The sequence below is a fragment of the Rhamphochromis sp. 'chilingali' genome, assembly GCF_963969265.1.
Source record: "Rhamphochromis sp. 'chilingali' genome assembly, chromosome: 4".
Taxonomy (NCBI): Eukaryota; Metazoa; Chordata; class Actinopteri; order Cichliformes; family Cichlidae; genus Rhamphochromis; species Rhamphochromis sp. 'chilingali'.
The window spans coordinates 15,397,354-15,421,567 of record NC_137948.1 but is presented as its reverse complement, the minus strand read 5'-3'; the positions used below and the strand labels follow the sequence as shown (position 1 = coordinate 15,421,567).

At 39.5% G+C, this 24,214-nt stretch overlaps 1 protein-coding gene and 1 long non-coding RNA gene across 2 annotated transcripts; both read left to right on the top strand.

Moving 5' to 3' along the window:
* Positions 1 to 301: 301 nt before the first annotated feature.
* mcoln1a (mucolipin TRP cation channel 1a) lies at positions 302 to 22,993 on the top strand. Its single transcript, XM_080881641.1, has 14 exons — positions 302 to 435; positions 7,448 to 7,725; positions 7,969 to 8,136; positions 9,066 to 9,222; positions 10,496 to 10,577; positions 10,850 to 10,946; positions 11,343 to 11,442; positions 11,722 to 11,828; positions 17,431 to 17,580; positions 17,695 to 17,796; positions 17,988 to 18,110; positions 19,101 to 19,307; positions 19,494 to 19,624; positions 21,065 to 22,993. Exons 1-14 carry the CDS (start codon positions 405 to 407, stop codon positions 21,099 to 21,101), a joined length of 1,770 nt encoding a protein of 589 aa, XP_080737767.1. The 5' UTR covers positions 302 to 404; the 3' UTR covers positions 21,102 to 22,993.
* On the top strand, positions 11,857 to 14,194 carry LOC308396383. The gene is made up of 2 exons (XR_013971551.1): positions 11,857 to 13,718; positions 14,138 to 14,194. It is a non-coding gene; the product is annotated as an uncharacterized lncRNA (long non-coding RNA).
* Positions 22,994 to 24,214: the final 1,221 nt, after the last annotated feature.

Here is a 24,214-nt window from a genome sequence, read left to right as displayed (position 1 = left end):
CCTTGTTGAGCTTCCGTGATTGGCCATGCCAGAGGGCGCTTCCCATAGTGAGATACTGAGGGAGGTTTGAAAAAAGAAATAAACTTAAACAAATAATCAAACAATAAAAATTAACCTGAAACAAGAAAACTCTGGAAACGGAAATAAACTAAGCTGAAAGCAAATAGTCAAACGAATTAGAAAATAGAAAACCATATAAACTGTTAAAAATGTCAGCGCGAGAGGGTTCCTGCAGGAGTCACGTGGTCAAAATTGATATAGGTCACGTGCTCTGCACAGAGCGGAAACGCTTTTAGTTTTTAACCTCGTCAGTGATCAACAGTTACAGCTCCCGAGAAAGCACCCGCTTGGCGATAGGTTTAACCGTTTTCTTCACCTATTTATGTATTTTAACAGATAACTACATGGCTACGACAGGACGGAAGGACTCCTCTGGTAATGTAGCGCTAACATTTAACTACTTAATTTATCTTATCCGTAACGACTGTGGTTTTGTTTACTTTGGTTTCTAGTACACTCCCCTGCTGCTGGCTCTTTGCGATGCGTAAATTAGCTTCAACCTGATTTTTTTGTGTTTAAAAGCTAACCGGTAATGAGTTTAAACCTGAGTAACATTGCAACCTCAGACGAAACTGTTTTTCTGCTCGGTCATCTTCTGGGCTGCTAAGTACAGCACTCAGTGTCATCAAGTGGTTTTTGTGTCCAAATGTTCCGCTAACATCAGTTCTTTTTTTTGCTCCATGACTACATATTTGAATCCTTGTTGACAAAGTGGGATTTTCCTTCTTTTGCTCCTCCATCAGACATGCAACTCGGACATGATATCATGATATACTGCATGTTTAACTCTAAAAGATTAACACAGAAGTTGTTCGGGGCGCTGTTTTAACGCAGAGCATTAAAAACCAATAAATGCAAATCAAAAACACATTATGACAAAGAGAAAGATCTGCTGTTTTTATTAATTTTGCAACACTGCATTTAATATCTTTGTATTTTGTCATAAGTTTAGCTCGTGTGGATTCATCCTATAATGTCCTTTCTCTAAGATGTATGAACGGTGGGATTATTGGTTAATCTTGAAACTCTGGTAGTTATGTCATTGTTTTCGTTTTTAATGATGTTGATACCTTCAACTGCATGCATTCCAGACTGTAATTACTAGATTATAATAAAATTAGATGCCTTGGTACTAATTAGTAGTTACTGTGAAATCCTCCAATAAAATATCATCCATATGCAGTTTTCAACATAATAATGCCAGTGATAGTGGTCCCTCTAATCATAGTCTCAAGCTAACCTGTGAAGCAAACCTTTCTTCCAATAACTGTCTTCACATTATAGGAAGGGTATGGGGATCAGTACTGGAAGTAACAGAATAAGAAGGTGACAGTCGTAGTGTTCTTGTACATTCTTGTACTTTTGAAACTTTACTTTTTGAAAGCTGTGTGTGGACTGCAAAAGTGTTTAAAGGGAGCACAGCATTTAATTTCATTTGTTTTAAAACTTGATTTACTGACTATTTTGCAGCCAATATGAATCTGCTGATAAATGATGCACTGTTTTTATAGATTAAAATGTACAGCAGTGTATAAAGTTATTTCCAGTGAAGGAAAAGTATTACTTTGGTAATGAAGACTGTCTCCCCAAACCCAGATCAAATCCTGCACTACAACCATGAAGACCACCACCCTTTTTAGCAAACCTATGAAATCAGCATCCGAAGTCTTTCATGCATAGTCACACTGCCTCTGTCTGATAAGCTACTTACATGCATGGTTGAGTCTCTGTTTTCTGATGGATTATTAGTGTGTATAAAATGAAGTACAGCTCCAGTGAGACATGCTGATGAGAATTTTCTAACTGATAGTGAAAGTCTGTTTTTGACCTCAAGAGAAGAAATTTGACTTAACTGAAGTAACCTTTTGAGACTTTCTGACAGTGTTGAAAACTTACAGTAAGCAACAAACCTCAACGAACCTCAACGAGACACATGTTAAATATTCCTAAAATATGTATGAGCAATAACTTAAAATTAAGGATTGTTTCGCCCTCCCCTTGCTGGTGACAAGTTACTCATGTGCACAGACTGTAGTTTCAGGTTGTACATCAGACATCTTCGTGACTTCGTGTACAATATTTCTAGAACTATGATAAACTGTTGAGTTTTTCTAAGCAGTAAAATGACATTAAACTTGTTTTTAGTGGCAGCACCGTGGTGCAGTACTACCATAGTCCTCTCACAGCAAGAAGGTTCTGGATTTGAACCTGCTGACTTGCTGGAGCCTTTTTTTGTGGCATTTGCATGCTTTTCCTGTGTGTGTGGGTTCTGGACAAAGGAATGCCTATTAGGTTGTGATCCTAAATGTATCTGTAATTGTGGGTGTGAGAGCGTGGGGTTATCCACCGATCCACCCATATGACATTCCTGTAAAGAGGAAAAATGGATGGATGTTGAGTTTTTAACTTGTATTTCTTTACCTTCAAGTTTCTCACATATTTGTAACAGAACTTTGAGAGATGGCTATATAAAAAAATTAGCATATAAAACCATTATCAAGGCTTTTTCACTTCCAAAGAAGATAAACCTGAAAAAAATCTTAACCAAATGCTTAAAGTTGACAAGATGGCGCCAGTATGTTCGGCTCGCTGTCACTCCACCTGTTTTCTGTTTGCTGTTCTTGCATCGCCTCCAACTGGTGCAGAACGCTGCTGCTCGCATGCTGACCGGTTCCAAAAAGAGAGACCACATCACTCCGGTCCTCTGCTCTCTCCACTGGCTCCCAGTTGCTTTTAGGATTGATTTTAAAATTTTACTGCTGGTTTTTAAGGTTCTTAACGGTACTGCACCTCCTTACCTGGCAGAGCTTCTTAGCATTTACCGCCCCAGGAGATCTTTGAGGTCAGCAGACCTGATGCTTTTAGATGTTCCCAGGTACAGATTAAAGACTAGGGGAGAGAGGGCTTTTGCTGTGGCTGCACCCAGACTGTGGAACAGTTTACCTCCTCACATCAGATTCTCCACAAGCCTAGGAACTTTTAAAACTGCTCTTAAAACTCACCTCTTCTCATTGGCTTTTAGCAAGGTTTAACTTATTGTTTTAATTTATTGTTTTATCAGTGAGGTGTTTTATGTACTTGCGTTTTATTGTATTTTATATTTGTATTTTATTGTACAGCACTTTGGTCAGCCTTGGTTGTTTTTAAATGTGCTTCATAAATAAACTTGACTTGACTAAAGTTAAGCATATTGCTGCAGAACAAAGACCAATTTAAGTTCACTCATGGATCACTTCCTACGTGCAAAACAACCCTGAACACAGCTGCCAGTCTTTCTGTTTTCATTTAAGATTTATCCTTTAAGTTTTTTTTTATAAGTGGAAGAGTTTGATTCTTAGCCTGTGTGTGGCCTTTTACTTTGGACAACTAGACTAGATCTAAACACTGATATGAGAGATTTCCAGTTTTTGATTGATAGAAAGGCAACTTTATCAGTGTTTCTGCGAGTGCCACAGGCGACAGTGAACCAGAAGAGCCAGATATTTCTATAGATTTCTGCGGCATCTGAGATCCTGTCTTTTAAGTGTCAAATGGGATGGCTTAGTCATTGGCCTGCGCCCACTTTTGTTTGTTTGATTGCTATCTGCCATGTCAATCAATGCACTCCTACGATCATAGATATAAATGAATGCTGCCCCAGTTGTCTGCGTAAAATGTTAAGTTGTTGGATTCTTTTGGATGCTTCACATTCCTCTCACCGAGGCACGCAACCAAAGCCCGGCCTCCTTTCTAGCTGAGATAATTAAAAAACTGTTTCCATCATACTGTGCTAACACCAAATGTTCATTGGTGTGTTATTTATTTAACTTTACAGCCAAAAATTCTCACAGGTTAACTGCAGGTGTTGGTTACAGCAGGAAGTGACCCCTACAAATATGGCTTTGGTTTACTGCAGTTTACCACATGCAGATTCCATAAAATCTCCTTTTACTGTTGATTTCCTAAATTAAGCAATGTATTTTAATCAACCTTAGATATAAAAAAGCAAAACTGTGACATTTAAACTATGACATTGATTTAAATACATCTCAGATATGCTTGTCACTTGAAACAAAAGCATGCGGACTGCTCCTTTAACAGTCCAAGAAGCCATTCATCAATCACCTGTCAAAACTTTCCGCCTGCATCCATGTCAGTAGAAGTAAGACTAACAGCCGTTCTCTCCTTTTGAGGTTTCTTGTTTGTTTACTTTTGTGTCACGGGTAATTACTTGCAAAAAGAGGCTTTTCCTTTCAGGAACGGTAATCTTATAAACAAAGTGAAGGAATATTGCACGACAAACCTGGCGTTATTCCAGCTCCAAACTTTGCTGTGTAAAGTTATTTCGCTGAACTTTCTTCTTACAGGTAATGCTGACTAATACTGGACACAACAGGGTTTACTTCTCCTGTTTTACTTCCCATTTGCAAGAGACACTGCTAAGCTGGTAGTTTGCTCTGCTGACACGTCGAGAATGATTAACAGGTTTTGCCTCCCTAATTCAATCGTGTATGTGATCTTGCAAGTGATCATTTTGAGAAATAACTCATAACTGTCGATTAAAGGTCAGTAAACAGATTACGTAAAGAGTTTTAGGTTTATTGCCACCGTGTTGTTTCCTCAGTATAAAGCGAACAAACTGAATGACCCTGTTCTTTGTTCCTTTCTTTATAATAAGCAGGGTAAGCGAACCAAAAAACATGTGACAAGTATTAGCTGTGATTGGGTCACAGTGTGTGAGTGGGGCTTTTTTTTGTTTGTTTTTTTTATAAAGGCAGTGTTAAAACATGATATATTGTCTTGTGGATGAATGGATAGGATTGATTTATTTCAAACATTTAAAAGAATGAAATACAATTGATCTGTATGGACATTCGCAAAACAAAAGTTTTGATATGTGCATATGCACTTAATATGGACACGTTCTTTGTATCATTTTATATTTGATATTTATTGTATAATTATCTTGTGTGTGTTTGTCTGCAGTATGTAAAAGCTGCTGATTACTGTGAACAGATGAAGTTTTATCATTTTTTTTTAAAGCATCTGGCTCAGTTCAAAGTGCCGATAGAGTCAGGGGTTTTGTTAATTTGCACACGTGCACATTAACACACATTTCACTCAGCTCATCAGAGAAAAGGTTTTCTTTTAAAGTGCATTTATCTAAATTTGATATTAGATACAAGAAGTGCTCGGTCATGGAAACCCATGCCATGAAGCTCCTGGCGCAGTTTTTCTGCTGATGTTAATGCCAGAGTCAGGAGCGTGCTGGTGACATTTACGCACTATGCACCTCTGCACACAGTGACCCCACTCTGTAACTTCATGTGGTCTGCCACTTCATGGCTGAGGTGCTGTAGTTCCTCAATGCTTCCACTTTGCAGTAATACCACTTTCTGTTAATTGTGGAATATGTAGGTGGGAAGAAGTCCGTGAACTGACTTACAGTGGTGGCATCCTTTTATAGTACCACACTCGAATTCAGTGAGCTCTTTAGAGCCACTCCTTCTTTCACAAATGTTTGTAAAGACAGACTGCATGCGTAGATGCTTGATTTTAGACACCTGTGGCAACAGGACTGAAAAACCTGACACAGCTGTACCTGTCTGTCATTGATATATGCTTGCGAAACAGCTGCTATCTGTGATGTTCCAGAACTCTCCATCAGACTTACATTAAGGATTTCATGAGTGTCATAACGTCTCTTTATGTAACTTATCTGATATAACCAGTGTCATAGAAGGAAAAAACTAAACCTGACATCTTGTTTGTGTAATTTCAACTGCAAAAACCCATGACACGTAAACATCACACCACAGTGTGTTTTGCATTTGATATCAAAAGCACCTTATCATCGGGCCGAGGTCAAAATCAGTGTGCCCTTACTTCTCTGTTCTTAGCCGTGGCTAACAAAGTCGGGCCAGATTTATCATCTCTTACCAATCGCAGAAACCAGATACTTGATATCTGCAACGGTCTCTTATGACTCTTTTGGGAGAGCAGTCTCTTCAGGAATATAGAGTTTCAGACTTTCTCACAAACTTTTCTATTTTTTTCTCAAGAAGGAAAAAGTGGAAAGTAAAACTACTCAATAAACCTAAACAGAGTGAATGAATCGGCGTCATTTAAAAAAAACTACGTTAGAGACTAAAAGCGTGTTGGTTAATTGAGAGCAGCATTTCTTCTTTCACATGAGTCTGAATAGACTCTGAGTTGGACAGGTTAGCTATCGTGTGATGCAGAGCTGACCTCACTGAGATAATGAGATCTGAGATAAAGAGAAAGTATTAGACACAATGAGGACTATGATGGGTTCCAAGAAAACCGTGGTGTGTTCAGGAATCTGTTTCTAGAAGTAGTCTGGGGAAGATTAAATCACGTATTCCAGGAAATGATTGCAGTGTTATTCCTGAAGAGAGGACTTTTAGGCCTAGAGGTTCTTTTCAGTCACCAACATTGTAACTGTAAAATGCTGTTAAGTGGAGTTTCATTTACTCAAGCATGGACATTTTATTCAATAGTCAGAAATAACAGAAAATGCATTCATTTCCTAATTTCCTTTTACCAGTCATTTACCAATCATGCTTGGATGCACAGTCAGCCCATAAATGACTGGTCTCAGCTGAAAAAAAACTTAGATATGTGAAATTTGCTCAATTCACATGACGGCTGCTTTCCTTGCAACACGTGGTTGCAAGGAAAGCAGCCCAACTGCTTGATTGCACAAAAAGGAATTTCTGTGTTTTGCATAATTACTTCATTGCCACAATTTATCTTTGCCTTTGCCTTTTTAGCTTATCGTGATTTAAGTTTAGCAGTTAAGTTCATCTTTTTATTTCACCACAACAAGGCATGTTATCATTATAAATAAGCATCTGATATAGATTATATTAAAGTCAATAAAATGCAAAGATTTTTGCGATTATCAAAGTGTTACTGACTGAGAGGAACAAGCTGCGTTTTCAAAAATGAATAAAAAAAACAACTGCATGAAGAGTGAGTAAACTAAAGTAAGTTCAGCAGAAGTTTCCAGTAGTTCGAGAAAAACGCTGCACATGTGGGTTTACCTTTCTTAACATTGATGAATACCAGTCCTCAGATACAATGCTGTGTTATGTGAATAATGAAAACCAGACCTGAAAGATTTCACAGCATGTTCTATTGGACCAAAGTCTGCTTCAGATGTTGGATTTCAGTTCTAGTCTTGCATATATTCTACGCCATTATCAACTAACGTGTTGCATTAGTAGACCAGGTCAGTTTATTGGTAAATTACTGATACATTGGACAATATTTTTTACTGAACAACCAGGGTCTCATTGTAAACTTGTTGGCCAATTTAAAGAGTGTTTTTAAAAAGATATATTTTAGAAAAATTAAAATCTTTTTTTTTTTTTTTCCCAATCAGAGCGGGAAAGACTTCCCTCTCCGGTGACTCGCTACGGCTCCACAGACAGCAGTGGCGAGGATGACTATCAAATTAACAGTCATGACAACAACTGTAACCACCACCGGTTTGCCACAGCAGCAGGATGTCACTGGGTCCACGCTGGAGAGGAAGAGGAGGCGATTTGCAGGAAGCTAAAATACTTCTTTATGAGCCCTTGTGATAAATATCATGCCAAGGGGCGCTATCCTTTTAAACTGATCCTGCAGCTAGCCAAAATTTTTTTTGTCACCACTCAGGTACATCATATATTATACTTGGGGGTGCTCTTGATTTGGATACATTTCTGGTTCTGTACATTTTAATGGGAATCACGCTGATGATGTAGAAGTTTCAACATTCACACAAATTGAATATCAAATATGAAACATTATCTGTTTAGGGGCTGTAACAGTAACGCACCACATAAGGGTTTTTTCTTTGTCACAGCTTCTTATCGTCCTCACATCATTCTCTATACCCCGTGCCTGTTTTTGCTGCAGTTGGTGCTGTTTGGTCTCAGTAACCAGGTGGTGGTGACCTTTAAGGAGGAGAACACTATGACCTTCAAGCACATCTTCCTCAAGGACTACGATGAGTCCTCAGATGACTCCTTTGCCGTTTACACACAGCAGGACGTCTACGACCACATCTTCTACGCCGTGGATCAGGTGATAATCTTTTTTTTTTTTTTTAACTGAAATTTGTAACCGTTTATCTTTATTAAACAACTTTTTAAACAGAATTTCCTGATTAGCCACAGCATGAAAATTTTCTGCTTTATATTATTGAAGTCTCCATCATTCTCCCCAAACATGGGCTAAATTATAAGTCTATGGGAATCATTGTAGCGTGAGTATGGTTTGCTACTGTACTCGCTTTATTCCCATAGATAAACACTGAGTGAAGTTAGAAACTGATCTGCACGAATGTTTGGGTGTGTGGTCCATGTCACAGTGTCCTCCATTTAAATACCAGAATCTGAGATTCTCCAGCCAAACTTTGCATTGCAATAGATCATCAGTGCTATTCACTGCTCACCTGTTCCACACATTCAGTCTTATATACCCAAATTTGACTGTATAAATATGAAAGTAAGCCTCATGAAGTTTTATTACCATGGTTTACAAAATAAGTCACTGTCAAGGATGTCAGCAACGCTGATTAGATCTGCACACAGTGGGTCTGACATACAGCTCACTTCCTGTTTCTCTGCCTGTGCTTTCACGTTATTTCAATGTCACAGTCAAATAAATCTATAGTATGAACGAGGCTAAAAGGTGTTGGTCAGTGAAGACATTACATTATTTGGTTGATAACTAGAAGACAAAGGGCAGAGCCTACACATACAGCACGTGCATAGTTTAGTTGGTGAGCTGTAGAAAGCTGACAACATAAAATCTGACAGTTTTATTTGACTCCAGACAGCAACGCCATTCCCTCGAAGTTAAGTGTTTGACTTTCATTCTTGTATTGATTGTACTGATATTAGCTGAAAGCTAAGACCTGTGTGGCCTGTTTCTATGGAAGCTTGTATTCTCTTCACTTCATAAAACCCAGTGATAATCCTGAATTAGTCTAATCTCATCCTTTTCCCCAGTATCTGGCCTTGCCAGAGACCACAGTGGGACGCTATGCATATGTCTATGACCGTGCCGAGAATGGCAGTGCCCTCTTTCTCTGCCAGCAGTACTACAAGAAGGGACACATCGACCCCGCCAACGACACGTTCAGCATAGACCCCCGTGTCATCAAAGGTAGGCAGCGTGAACTACATTGTACAAAAGAACAGTCTGTACAGTCTGCAGAGTCCTCGCCTCTGCAGACTGCTAATGTGTGAAATTTTTTTCTCGATGTGACAAGACGTTGGTTCTGTAAAATGACAGTTCACGTTTACTGGTGGCGGGTTGCATATGAAGAGTTTTTGCCTTTGTGTACCAAGTAGTTCAGCAGAGAATTTTGTCAAACACACTCAAAGAAATGAAATCTGGGCTCCCACTTTACAACAATGCAAGAAAAATGCAGAGATTACTACAGAGAGAGAGAGACCAGATTAAAAAAAAAAAAATCTTCTATGGAAAGTGGTTAGGGGCAGGATTTCACACATATTAGAGGTCAAGCAGAGTGTGGTTATTTGCAAAAAGTCCCCAGTTGCATTTGTTGCCTGAGGTGGGCATCACAATGTGTTCTGTCACTTTAAAAGGAAAAGTCTGACTCAGAGGAGCAGCTGTATTACAGAGCAGTACATTCCCCACAGATTTCAAATAATTAAGTTAAATGACTGTCTTGTCATTTTTGTCAAGTCATGACTGGTCAATAGATCATAACAGGCTCAACTAATCGTATTTTGGATGTAATAATATGCAACGCAAAGAACTTTCTCTCTCCAAAGCAGAATTTGTTTATCTTGTCGACAATGCAGCTAACTCTTTGGGATTCAGTTTCAAGAAATAAAGTGTTAAATTACAGAAAGTCTATTTTTTTTGTTGATTTACAGAAAACATTCTTTGTCGACCAACTATAAAAACTGAAATCTATAGTAGATTTTTTTTAAAAACAGGAACTTTTCTGTTATTTAATTGTTTAAATAACAGAAAGTAATTTAAACAATGACTTTCTGTCATTTAAACAATGACTAACAAAGTAGGTTGGTGCAGTGTACAGGAGGTCTTTATCAGCAGGGGAAGCTGTAAAGCAATACAGTTAAGTCTTAAATTGCTGTCCTCCTTTCTATAAATGATTAAAATTGAGGGCATTAAAGGGACTACCAGTCACCAGCTTTTCTTGACGTATTACATCAAACATGTGTCATAACGATAGTTCCTATTACAGAAGTTGTTGCACAGCCTAAGAGTTTCTTACTTCCTCATGCCAGTGTCTGTTTCATTCAGTTTATCAACGTTAAGAAAAAAGATTAGCAGTTGAAAAATGATGTTGTGCTTCCTGTATATAAAATAAGAAAGCAAATTCAAGTTTGACAGTAGTTTCTCAGCATGATATTCCTCTCTCTTCTTTGTTTGTAATCTTTAGAGTGTGTTGGCGTGAACCCCATGACGATCCCCCAGGGTCCGCTCACAAGCAACTACAAGAACTTTACACTCAAGTTCCACAAGTACGGCTTCATTTTTCACATGGCTTCGTTTCCTCTTTGTTGACAAGATTATCTAATGATCACATACCTCTGCAGCACACATAGACAAACAAACAAACACAAGCATGTATACAAGGACAGCGACTCAAACCCACAGAGATATGATATGAATCATGTTGTGTTTCTTGTCCTGCATGTGTGCCTCTGGTCATTCTTTTAGTCACCTTGGTTTCATTGTTAGAAATTAGATGTTTTTGTGTTCATTTGTTTGTTTTCTTTTTCTTTTAAAACAGGTTGATTAATGTTACCATAGAGTTCCAGCTGAAGGCGATAAATATCCAGACTATCATCAACAACGAGATCCCAGACTGCTACACCTTTCATATAACAGTGAGTTAAAGACTTTCAGACTCAACACATGCTTGAGCTGTCATATGTCAAGGCTAGAAAAACATTACAGGCTGTGCATTAGAATTTAGTGAGGGTGGTCTTTCCCCATACATCTACCCTTGGAAGAACCCAGAAACTATTCTAATGGTTGTCAAACCAAGTCTTTACTGATATAACTTAGGGTATCGAAGCTACAGGGGGAGGTTGTAGAATATGGGGGAAAGAGTTAAAGTGAAAACAAACAAACCAGCCTCAGCGCAGTCCATTTATGAAACCAGCCGTGTAAGTTTACTCTTTAGTTCCAGTTGACTGCCGCTCGCAAACAGGTTTAAACAGCTGCTGTGCTCGCAGGCCGAGCTGTGTGCGTCATTTAAAACCTTCTTCTCTCTTTTACAGATAGTTCTGGACAACAAGGCTCATAGTGGCAAGGTGAAGATCCGGCTAGATAACCAGGCGTCAATAAAGGAGTGCAAAGACCCGAGCATCTCTGGACAAGGTGAGAAAACAGAAAAGAAGAAGCATCTGTTAGTGGTCATGGGACTACTGTGCAAGTAGTACAGCAAGAAAAATATGATACCAGTGATGAAACTAGAAACATGTAAGCAAAGGTGTTACAAAATATCACAAAGTTGTTTCTAGTTCACAATAATGAGCCAACAGGAAGTTACAATGAGTGAAGTTATTTATACAGAAGTGTGTAGCAGTAGGCTTAGACTGCAGCCATGAAGAGGAGACAGACTGCTCACATCTTTTTTTTCTCCTCTTTAACCTCCAGTTCAGACGTACGCACGTTTGGCATTTGATATTATTGTGGTTCTGATCTGCATGCTGTCGCTGGTGCTGTGTGGACGCTCCATAATACGAGGCATCATGCTGCAATGGGTAAAGAAAATCTCCAATACAACTTTACTATCACCTGGGGCCACTCACATTAGAGGAACATCAGGTTCTAAGGAAATGTCAGACTAGTAGTGAATAGTAGGTTCTAGAGATGGACCGATCCGATATTACGTATCAGTCCGATACTGACGTAAATTACTGGATCGGATATCGGAGAGAAATAAAAAATGTAATCCGATCCATTAAATATCAAAAAAGCACCTCACAAAACTTGCGACACGGCGTAACTCGGCTCATAACTGTAGCACCTGATAGAGCGGCTGTGTGTATTTGTAGCCTCGCTACCAATCCGGCATTTCATCTCCGAGGAAGTTATCCCAGAGAGAAGTAAAGCAAATGTGTAAGTTCATCTCTGTTTGTAAACCATCCCCGCGTTAAGCTTTACAACCGATATATGGAGCGACTGTCTCTTCTCTCTTCCTCCCTCTCCTGCTGCTACTTCAATCATGAAACTGATTAATGATCAGCTGATCAGCTTTTCTGTCGCGAGTCCGTCTCTCTTGTTTGTTTATCTCCCACTTCGCGCCAGAAAGAGGAAACCAGCGGCTGAACAACAGCAGCACGTTTAAGCTTGATCAGCTGTTGTTAGAATTTATTTACGATCTACACCAGGATCCTTTTCTACGTAGCTGACAGCTGGTAACTGTGCAGGGGCGGATCTAGCAAAGTTTAGCCAGGGGGGCCGATAGCGCATGAACAGGGAAAATGGGGCACAAAGACATACTTTTCTTTCTTATTCTCATTTAAAATGTCTAGCTTTTATAAATAATTATCCGAATCTTACACCCAAAGTTTTAATCTTATGTAAAATATATAGAAGTCCATTACTGTATATAGTAACTATTAAGTCTAATATACCCTAGTAAGCTATAGTACCTTTTCCTTTGGGAAGGCTGTGCAGTCTGCAATTCTGTTGAAGAAAGATGTTGAATCTATTTAATTATTCTTGAAAAATATTTTATTTCTGTGCATTTTTTTTTCACACTGCATCAAATTAAAGTTGATTATGTCAATTAAGCATCATGAGGTGGAGGGTGGTTCCCTATTTCTTTTATTTTTTATTTTTATTTTTTATTTTTTGCTGGGAGTTTTAGAGCCCTATTAGTTAGGTTGCTTACTAGGGGTGCAACGATACTCGTATCGATATTGAACCGTTCGATACAGTGCTTTCAGTTCGGTACGCATATGTATCGAACAATACAAAATTTGTAATTTATTTTATCAACTTTCCTTCTGACGATGCTGTCTGTGTTGAGCGCTCAGTGAATCTGCGTTCGACTACTCTGCCTAGGCTGCACTGTGGAGCGCAGATCCACTGAGCGTTCAACACAAACAGCAGAAGGAAGAGCGCAGGGCAAGCTAGCGAGACAGAAGTTAAGCTCTCCTGGCAACATGGCAAATTGAACCTCCCCCACCCTCATTCAGATCTGGCGTTTGGAATTATTTTGGTTTTCATGTGAGGTATGACCCTGAAGGTAAGCGCGTCATGGACTAAAGTAAAACAGTATGTTGGATGTGCCATGCAATGCTCAATTACATGGGTGGGAACTAGTGTGTTAGCGCAGTTAGCTCGTTAACGTGTTGGCCGTCTAGCCCCACGCAGGGGTAGCCGTTAACGGAGATTTGCCGTGTTGTGGCGTTAACGTCATTTCAACGAGATTAACGCTGACAGCACTAGTGGGAACACAACGAATATGACTGCACATTTACGCCGACATCATCCTAGTGCAAAGACAAGTGGAAGCAGACAAAAACAACAAGCATGCTACAAACTTTACCCGAGTCATTTAGACAGCCGTTAGCACATGATTCTCCTTATGGGGACCTGATATGTTTAATATTGTGGCGAGCTCAGACAAGGAGGAGACGGAGGTAACGTTTGGTCTCGCTCTCACATCTGCAGAAGAACACTCCCGCTAGCTAACTGCTCAGCGCGGCAACCGCACAGCAACAACATCAACAACACACAGGGCACCCTCTGACCCCGGAAGGACACACCGTCGCAGCGAGAAGGCGTCACCCGTCACTATGGCAACATAAACAAAACATAACTGTACAAACAGAACCCCGAACAGCCCTGACCCGCTACATAGCCCCCCACCTAAGGGGTCAGTCGTCCCCGACGACCCCATTGCCCCACACAAAGTCCTGCAAATGTCCAGGTGCCTTCTTTTGGCGCACCGGCCGGTCACGACCGGCGGGGGAAAAGTCACTCGGGTCAGAACATGGGGTGCCACCATCATCCCACTTCTGACACCAATGTGGCGAGCTCAGACAACGAGGAGACGGAGGTGTCGTTTGGTCTTGCTTCCCGTGAGCTAGCCAGGGAGCACAGCCGTTTATTGAAATCTGCAGAAGAACACTGCCGCTAGCTAACTGCTCAGCGCGGCAACCGCCCAGCAACAACAACAACACACAGGGCGCCCTCTGACCCCGGAAGGACACACCGTCGCAGCGAGAGGGCGTCACCCGTCACTATGGCAACATAAACAAAACATAACTGTACAAACAGAACCCCGAACAGCCCTGACCCGCTACAATATGCTGCTGAGAATATAGCCCAGAAGAAGCGGATAGTATAGCTTTTATTTTGGAAAGAGACATTTCTCTGTAATAAACTCTCTTTTCCAAAGATGAGTGATTCCTCAATCAGATACAGCGCTCGCAAAATCACTAGCCCGACGTACCGTGGCTAGCGATTTTTCCAGTCGGGCTACCAAAATCTATCTCTGCCCTGCCCGTCGGGCTATTGTAGGAAGGAAAAATATATGTCAATGCTTTTGCATTCTTTCAGAAATGTAGCTGGGTAATTATGTCATTGGCATCGGTGAGCCACTGTCAATATGTGACATATTGAAATCGCGTTTGAATTTGCGCTTGTTTTTTGCTTTCACTTTGCAATCGCGCGAACTGTGTATAGAGAGCGACAGCACTGATCTGTGAGTGATGATAATTTGCACACCAATTCCTCTGACATCGTCTTATCAATCTTAGCTTACTATGCAAACATGACAAGTGAAATCTCCCGCAGCAAGCTTAAACATGTGAGAGGTTGATCGCGCAGAGAATCGCTGACCGTTATGTGTGTGTGTGTGTGTGTAAAAGCAGCAGGATATATTTTAGTTCTGCTGAGCCAAATAAGACAGGTCAGGGTGAAGAAGTGACAGCCAAAGAAAAGCTTACCACAAAACTGAAAAGTTATGACAAATCAGACTATAAGGCAAAAAGAAAGTGCAGCTTTATGGTTTCATGGACAAAAGAATTTCTGTGGCTGCAATATGACGAGCTATATAACCAGGGCTGCACATAACTTCTTATCTGGTGCGCGTCTTTTATTTTGACAGCGAATGCGCACATGCGGACCACTTATGTGCACCCGTGTAAATAACATAATGTTCTGCCGGGTGTGTTGTTGGTTTTCTCTCGATTTCTGAGTCGACAAGCGCCTTTGTTACTGGGACCAGTCATTTTAAGAAAGGCCCCCATTAGAACCCATGAGAAATGCAAGAAATGCATTATTGCTCAGTCTGCAATATCTTTCCCAGAACAAACACCAATTGCAAATAACATACTAAAAATAAACCTGAAAATCAGTTTAAAACAGCGTACTATGTTGCAAAGAGTGAACTAACACTGGCAAAATTTAGCAGTCTTTGCAAACTTCAAAAAGCAAATGGCCTCGATCTTGGTTCCACTTGCCTCTTACCCGTGACTTCAGTGGAAATTTCAAATTCAGGATCTGACACAGACTGATTCATGTTCTACACAGTTCTTACAAGTTCATAGAAATTTCTGTTCAATTAGAACCAAGTATTTGAGTTAATGTTGTAATTTAACAATTTTTTAATTAATGTTTTGTTTCCTTTACAATATTATACATTAATGTATAATATTATAAAGGAAACAAAACAAGAAACAAAACATCAATCAAAAAATTGCTCTCTTTTTTTATTCGGGCTACTTAAATTTATTTTGGGCTACCAAAAACTGAAGAGTCCCTGCCCGAAGGGCTACCAGGGATTTTGAAATTTTAAGAGCCCTGAGATATATTTCTTTTTTTAATTACTTTTGTTTCAGCAACATTAAATTTAAAAACTGTACTTTTGAGTTAAAATATATATTTATAATTTTAATAAATGACAAATTAAAAAGGCATGAACATTTTTTTTTTTTTTTGTATCGAAAAAATATCGAACCGTAACACCAAAGTATCGAACTGAACCGTGAATTTTGTGTATCGTTGCACCCCTATTGCTTACTCTTTAAAATACCAGAATAGGGAGGATGGTGCAGGTTTAAGTTTATTAGATTGATCAGTATTGCTGAACTATGAAATATTTTGCGTGCAGTGCATTTTTTGCATACAGGTATAACAGAATAGCTTCAGTGGGGTTTTTTTTGTTTGTTTTTTTACTTGAGTATGAACTTATACAAAAAGCAGCAAGATATAAAAAAAAAACGGGTTTATTGATTAAAAAACACACTATATCGGATTCATATTGGTATCGGCAGATATCCAAATTTATGATATCGGTATTGGACATGAAAAAGTGGTATCGTGCCATCTCTAGTAGGTTCTCATTCTAACCTTTAAATGTTTTTCTTGAATAATTTTGTGAAAGCTTATTGTAGCCTGACTGGGGATCCATATTGTATTAGGGATGAGTTTCAGTAATTGATTTATTGATTAAAATCGATTTTAGCTTTAACAAACCATATCGATTCATTAAAATCCTGAATCGATTTTTAAATATTAATATATTTTGCCAGAAACGCCAGAATCTCAGGTTAAACCTCACAAAACGATTTCAACAACCACCAAACAGCTAAAATAGCAAACGAGAGCAGGTAAACAGATTCCGTAAAAAGATGTGAACACAAAGCGTGGACCCGACGCATCAGAATCCGTGAGATGTTGGCTTTCTCACCCGGCGCCACGTACGATTCCGATTCGTACAGAGCTCTCTCTCTCCCTCTCTCAGTTTAATTTGAGAGCAGTTTCCCATCTAAAAAGCTAAATTTTCTGCATTTTTCACTTCCTTATTACCCAACAGTCTACCGTTGTGTACAGCACTGTCGGCCACTGTTTAGGTTTTTTTTTGTTTGGTTTGGTTTGTTTTTTTTTTTATGACTTCCGACAAGAAAGCCTCATTTCTGCTGTTCAAAACCTGTGTAACTTTGCTCTGCTTCACTTCAGCAGCATCAGGTTCATATACTGAGTCATGGTTTTCTTCCGTTTTTGTTCTACTGCAGAATATTTTCAAAGTTGTCTGCTATAAAAAGTCAGGCCAAGAAAATCTCCTTCATGTTCTTCTGTGTTTTTTGCTCACTTACTTTGACACAAACGCATCTGCTGTGATGCTCACACCTCTGATGAAGTGTCAGTACTGATAAATGATCAGAATTATAATATTTCTGACTGTTTGAGGCAAAATTTCCCGATTTAAATCGAATCGAAATCGTGGCTCGAATCGATTTGGGACCTTGCGAATCGGAATCAAATCGATTCTAAAAGTCAGTGACGATATTGTATTCTACTGATGTGTGTAAACATGGCTAATCTCTCTTTCTCTTTGCTCTGCAGGAGTTTGTGAAGTTCTTTAAGACGACGCTAGATCGTAAAGTATGCTGGGGAGACCGGCTTGAGTTTATTAACGGCTGGTATATCCTCCTCATCATCAGTGACATCTTCACAATCACTGGCAGTTTCATCAAAATCGGCATCGAGACAAAGGTCTAATATCAGCTTTAGTTTTGGGGGGTTTTGTTTTAGCGTTGACACACATTAACATGTACATGTAGTCTTAGCTTTTTTTAAAAGCCGATTCCTTTGGGTTTTTCCCAACAGAATATATCCTCCTATGACCTCTGTGCCATCCTATTGGGAACCTCCACTCTCTTAGTGTGGGTGGGAGTCATTCGCTACCTCACATTCTTCCAGAAGTACAATGTAAGTTGCAGATGTGCTGGTGCACAGCTTCTGATAACATTGTTACATGCTGCTGATTTAATAACTTGTGAGAAAGTGAGAAGTTCCTCCTGTGGGTTGATGTAATGTAGAAAGCCATTTAATTTAGTGTCTCTGGGCTCTCTCACACTGTAATTTGATCTGTGTTGTGTTTCTGCACCTCCCTGCTGCAGATCCTTATCGTGACACTTCGAGCAGCTTTCCCCAATGTTATTCGGTTCTGCTGCTGTGTGGCTGTCATCTATCTGGGCTACTGCTTCTGTGGCTGGATCGTCCTGGGACCATACCATGTCAAGGTGAATTAAATGTGGGAAAAACTCAATGTCAAAAACTTGTTTCCACTCCTTGGAATTTTAAGTTTTCCTTTCGAAGTTTTAGTTCACTTGCACCGACCAGGGATAACATTATGACCACTCACAGGTGACGTGAATAACTGATAGTGGGTGGGATATGAATGTTGATGCAGTAGAAGCAGGAAAAATGGCAAACTGTAATGAAAGAAGGTGTCTTGGTCTCGTGAATGACATCTTTTTTTTCACATCTAGTTGATGGCCGGGTGTGTGTGCGTCACTTATCTGGGGAACACCTGGCACCATGATTTAAATGTGCCAGGTGTTTGCCTTTGCCTTATTCTCACTATGAGAATAAGGCAAGGCTGACGGAGGCAGTGTGATGTTTGGGCAATGTTCTGCTGGGAAACCTTGGGTGGTGCCACAAAGCAAACAGGGTTCAGGAATGAGTTTGAGGTGCTGGCTTGGCCTCCAAATTCCCCCTATCTCAACCCAGTCCAGCATCTGTGGGATTTGCTGGAAAAACAAGTCTGATCCATGGAAGCTCCACCTCAAAACTTAAAGGATCTGCTGCTAACATCTTGGTGCCAGATACCAGCGCACATGTGCTGGGGTCTGGTGGTGTCTTACCAGGTCAGGGCTGTTTTGGCAGCAAAAAGGAGAACAGCACAATCTTAGGCAGGGGGTCATGACGTTATGTCTGATCGGTGTATATGAGTAAATGTGAACACACAAAACGTGCCTATTTAAAAAAAAAATTTTAGTAGGCCACACAAATGCCATTCAGCAATAATATCTAAGTTGTGTAACAGAGAAGATAATTAAACAGTTTTGGACTTCCTTCTTTCTTTCGGACATTTCTCCGTCCACTGAGTAAATCAGTGGAACAGAAACATGAACTACAGTTTATTCTGACTTTTAAACTGCTTTCAAAAACTTGACCTTTTCTCTTAACTTTGATAATTAAAATACCTTTTTTAAAATATATATTTACAGTTCCGCTCTCTGTCCATGGTGTCCGAGTGTCTGTTCTCCCTCATTAACGGCGACGACATGTTCGTGACGTTCGCAGAGATGCAGGAGACCAGTCCTCTAGTGTGGCTGTTTAGCCAGGTTTACCTGTACACCTTCATCTCCCTCTTCATCTACATGGTGCTGTCTCTGTTCATCGCTCTCATCACAGGAGCGTACGAGACCATCAAGGTAGGAAATCGCTGCCTATAAAAAGGATCCGTTTATTTACAATGTGTAGAATCACTCAGTCTGCATTACAAAGAACTCACCGTAGCATCCAAACTGTTGCTTCTGTATTTACTGTGGACTACAAATAAAGAGCAGAAAAGTAACAGTAGTGTCTTTTTTTGTTGTTGTTGTTGTTGATTTCCACAGCATCAAACCCAAGAACCAATCCACATAACAGATCTGCACGCCTTCATAGCAGAGTGCACAGATGCACCGAATTCTGGGAAGTTCAGAGGTTTGGAGACTTCTCCTTGCTCCTTCTTCTGCTGCTGTGACAGGTGAGTGAGTCTCCTGTGACCCCCCTGAAAGCTTAAACATATACATTAAATTAACATAATGCTACATTTCTAAAGACCAAAGCAGATAAATGCGACAGCGGGCTTTATTAAACAACCACAAAACCTGTGAAGTCTGACTCCCTAATTTAAGCTGACAGCACAAAAATATCAACCTCACAATTATGTCGCAAAGTAAGTTGATTACATTTTTGGCTGCTGATGAGGAGAAAAAGAGAGAGAAAGACGATATTTCTCTACCATTTATACTGGTGTTAATTATCAGGCTCTGACCAAGCACACTGGAAGGAAATCAGGTCATTTTCTCTTTCCTCACTTTTATACATCCTTTGTCCTATTTACATCTAGTTCTCCTGGTATCCTGTTCTCATGTCTTAGTCTTTCCAAACACATATTCAAATCAATTTTGTTCATATAGCACCAAATTTACTCAACAGTCACCTCAAGGTGCTTTAATTGGTAAGATAAAGACACTAAAATAATACAGAGAAAACCCCGACAACCAGATGACCCCCCCCCCCCCCCCCCCCCCCCCCCCCCCATGAGCAAGCACTTTGGCGACAGTGGGAAGGAAAAATCCCTTTTAAGAGGAAGAAACCTTCAGTAGAACCATGCAATGTGAACAGAGAGAGGAGGTGAGGTAATCAAAGTGCAAACAGTAGTTACTTTGTTAAATCCCAACTACTGTTTTTTTATGATCTTAGTCCCAGGGATGGGGGTTTAAATGTTTAAGAGTCCTCCTCCTGATATGTGTGTGTTTCAGGTTTGTGCTGTGCCTCCTTTTATAGATGAACACTTCCACAACGAATAAACCTTTGCTTCATAGGTTATAGCTCAGGAACAAGATAAGAAGGCACAAATTAGAGACATAAAAAAGCCTGAACACATATTTAACATTAAAAGAAATGCTTAGTTTGGCCAGCAGAGGGAGCATATTTAGGTCCTTAAAATCCTTAAAATGATCAGCACTGAAAAAGACGTAAAGTTGCATACATGATTATGAACACACCAATATTTTATCCTTAATTTTAAAAACATAATACAGTTTTCAGCTCGATTATTTTAAAATAACATAGTGCAGTGGTTTACCTAATCACCTAACACGCAACCTAACCCGGTTCAGGTTCAGTCCTGGGAAGAGACACGGATGCCTTTGGAGTTTTTGGGAATGACAACCACTGTAAAAATAAATATTTAAACCAAAAATCTGCTAAATCAAACATTCCTGCTGTGGTGAAAGTTGCTTTCTTACAATACTCTACATCATATCACGTCAAAAATGCGTCCGTGAATATCGTGTTGTTTTTGTTAAAATTGTTAAAATATGTCCCGTAAATATTACCATAAGAAACTGTAATTACAGAGATAATAATATTAAACATCCTAACTGTAGTAAATCATCAAACCTTATTTTCCCCTCAGAACAACCACGTATGAAGATGTCCTGCTGGTGAACTGAAATCAACCTCACCAATCTCTGAAACCTCACTAGCCTCCCCTGCTGACCAGTGGGGCACACTGCATCCACCCAACACCCGGTGTCTCCGTGTATCTGGGTCAAACCAAACGACTGTTCCAAAGTGGGAGTTGCGATTGGCTGGAACTGCGCTCTGCAGAGGAAACGTGGAACAGATGAAGAGCTGGGCCTTTTCCTCTGTATGAACAGCAGCATCGAAGAAGGCTATTGCACAGACATTTCTCTTGGTTCTAGTGTGTTTTTTTTTGAAACATTATTCAGTATTTTTTAATATATCTGGTGTATTTTATGCTCACCCAGACTAGGAACTCTTTGGTGCTGTCTATGTTTTGTTTTTTGTTTGTTTTACTTTTGAAGTATTTCAAATCGGTTGGCTCCTGAGGAGGAGACTCTTAAAATTAGATATTTATATCATATTCAGCAACATTTTATTGTACAGAACTCGTTTTAAAAATTTAAATAATCTAATATCTCTTAAATTAGCCAAAGGTAATTTGCTAGCTGGAGAATCATGACATGACATTTAAACAGAACAGGACAAAAAAATCCCCCATGTGATTGTTTTTACAGAGTTCCAAAACATATCAGGAAACGCAGATGGGCGTTCGGTGTGGAATTGATTCATTTTCTTTGTGAGCTGCACATTTATTAGAAAGTTTCGACCAGTGTCATTAGCGGCGGCTGTGCTGCATCATGTTGCCTTCAAATGTAGATCCCAGTTTATTTCATTTTTATTGCTTCGTTTTCTTTCAGTAATGATCAGGGTAATGGGACGCAATCGTTCACTAACAAAGCACTTAGCTTTTGCCTGACCTTGGCTGCAGTTTCTTCTTCAGACCCACATTTTTTTTAATGAAGCTGAAGTATTAAAAAGAAACTCGGTCTATCAAAAGTGCTGCACCCCTGTTTGTAGACTGCGTTGATGACCATTAGCAAACTGGATCTGACTTATTTTAAGCACAATAAGTAGCTCTAAGTAAAGCGGAGTCTGGTTTGGGAGAGATGACAAGAAAGAAAACAACAGATTGTCCTGTTTTAGTGGCTTGCTCTGCTTTTTTTTGTTGTTTGTTGCCTTCATAATGATGTCTCTAACTGCTGCCTACTGACTTGATCTTTAGTAGAAACTTGAATAATGTATGTTTGTTTGTCTTTTTATCGCAAAAAAACGCACAATAGTTTAAGGAGTTTTTAAGTCTGGACTCCAAATACCATTTAGCGAGAGGAGCTATGGGTCAGGGAGGAGTAGGTAAATGAAGTATAAGATGTTTTTTTCAGCCTTTTCATTTTCTGCCTGAAACACCAGCAGAGTAAATTGTAAGCTAAATATACGGATGGACTTTGGATTTCCATGGACAACATGTCTAAATTATAGATAACTTTAAATGTTGCATCTTGTGTTTCCCTGGAGTTTTTTTTATCTTGTTTTTGTTTTGTGTTGTTGTGTTTGTTTTTTATGAATTACCTGCACTTGAACTGTACTTGTGAGGGACAACACGTAGTGTGACCTGTCATACTTGTCAAACTACTGATTAAATTTTCCTGGTCTGATCTAAGTCAACAAGCTGTTTCCTGCTGTTCCACCTAACCATCAGCAGAGGGAGGAAGTAGTTCATGTGTCGGGATGGTGATTCACGCAACCTTGCATGATCGTGTGTGTGTGTGTGTGGACATTTTTACCAAGATTACTCAAAAGCTACACTTAGATTTCAATCTTATTGTCATTAAATACACACCAAGTGTACAAGGGATAAAATAACATTCCAACTGGTACAACACAGGATTTAAAAAAAACAAACAAAAAAAGAACTATATTTAAATGTATAGCAGCAAAAATACTACAAAGTGCAATAATAAAAATGACCTGTGGAGTTGTGGCGTATCTTCGTTTTGATTTCAGAAGTCTGATGACCCTGGGGGAAAGCTATTGCAGAAGCTGGTGGGAACGGTCTGTGATGGAGGGTGTGAGAAGTCACTGATAATGGTTCTGGCTCTTCGGTCCAACTTCCTGAATGGAGAAGTCCCAGTGGTTTTCTCCTCTATCCAAAATTATTGATGGATTTGTATGAACAATTTACTGATCCAAATTTGGAACTTAATGGTTCTGTCTTCAAAAATAGACTGCATTGCCTCACAGAAACAAAGTCTGGGGTTAAAATCCACCAGCTGGCTGCAAACGTCCTATGTGGAGTTTGCATGTTCTGTCCAGGTTCTAAAGACTCGTGTTTTAGGTTGATTGGTGACTTTAAATTAGCTTTCGAGTAACTAATCAATGGTTTCATGTCTGTGTGTTAGCCCCGTGATAGACTGCAAGCAAGCAAGCAAGCAATTTATTTATATAGCACTTTCAGATCAGCCCCCAGCACAAAGTGCTGTACACTTGACATGCCAGAAATGATACATTGAACAAGTTAAAAAAAATAAATAAATAATATAAAATAAAGAAAAAATATTTTAAAAAATAAGATGATAATTAAAATGACATTTAAAATAATAAAATTGGCACAAATAGCAAAAACAATAATAAAATAGTATAAAATGATCATTAGAATTACATTTAAAACAATAAAGTCAGCACATTAGATTAAAACAATAAAATCAGGTTCAGACTATGTCATAAGCCAAGGAGTAAAAATGGGTTTTAATGATCTGTCCAAGGGGTACACTGGCTCTCACCCTATGACAGCCTATCATATGGGGATAGGCTCCACCCTTACTGTGACCCTGAATTCGATAAGTGGAAGAAAATGAAAAGATGGGTAATTCTTAAAAAAGATCTTCCAGAGAGGGTAGATTGCAATTCTTTTGTTAGAGAACACATGAGCTCATTTCCTGGTTGCTGAGCGTCCTAAGCAAGCTTTGGCAGCAGCTCATGTAGCCCATCTTTGCCTTCCACCCACTTAACCTAATATCATCATGCATTATGTAGCCAACCGCTCTGATGGTGCCTCGTGTTGGAGTGTGTAAGGCAGAAGGAAAGGTCCACAGTGTAATGTCTCTCATAAACATGGCCCATCCATCTTGTTGGATTAGAGGCTGTCACTATTTTCTTCCACTTGATGTGTGTGAATGTGTAGGACTACTTCACTCAGCACCTT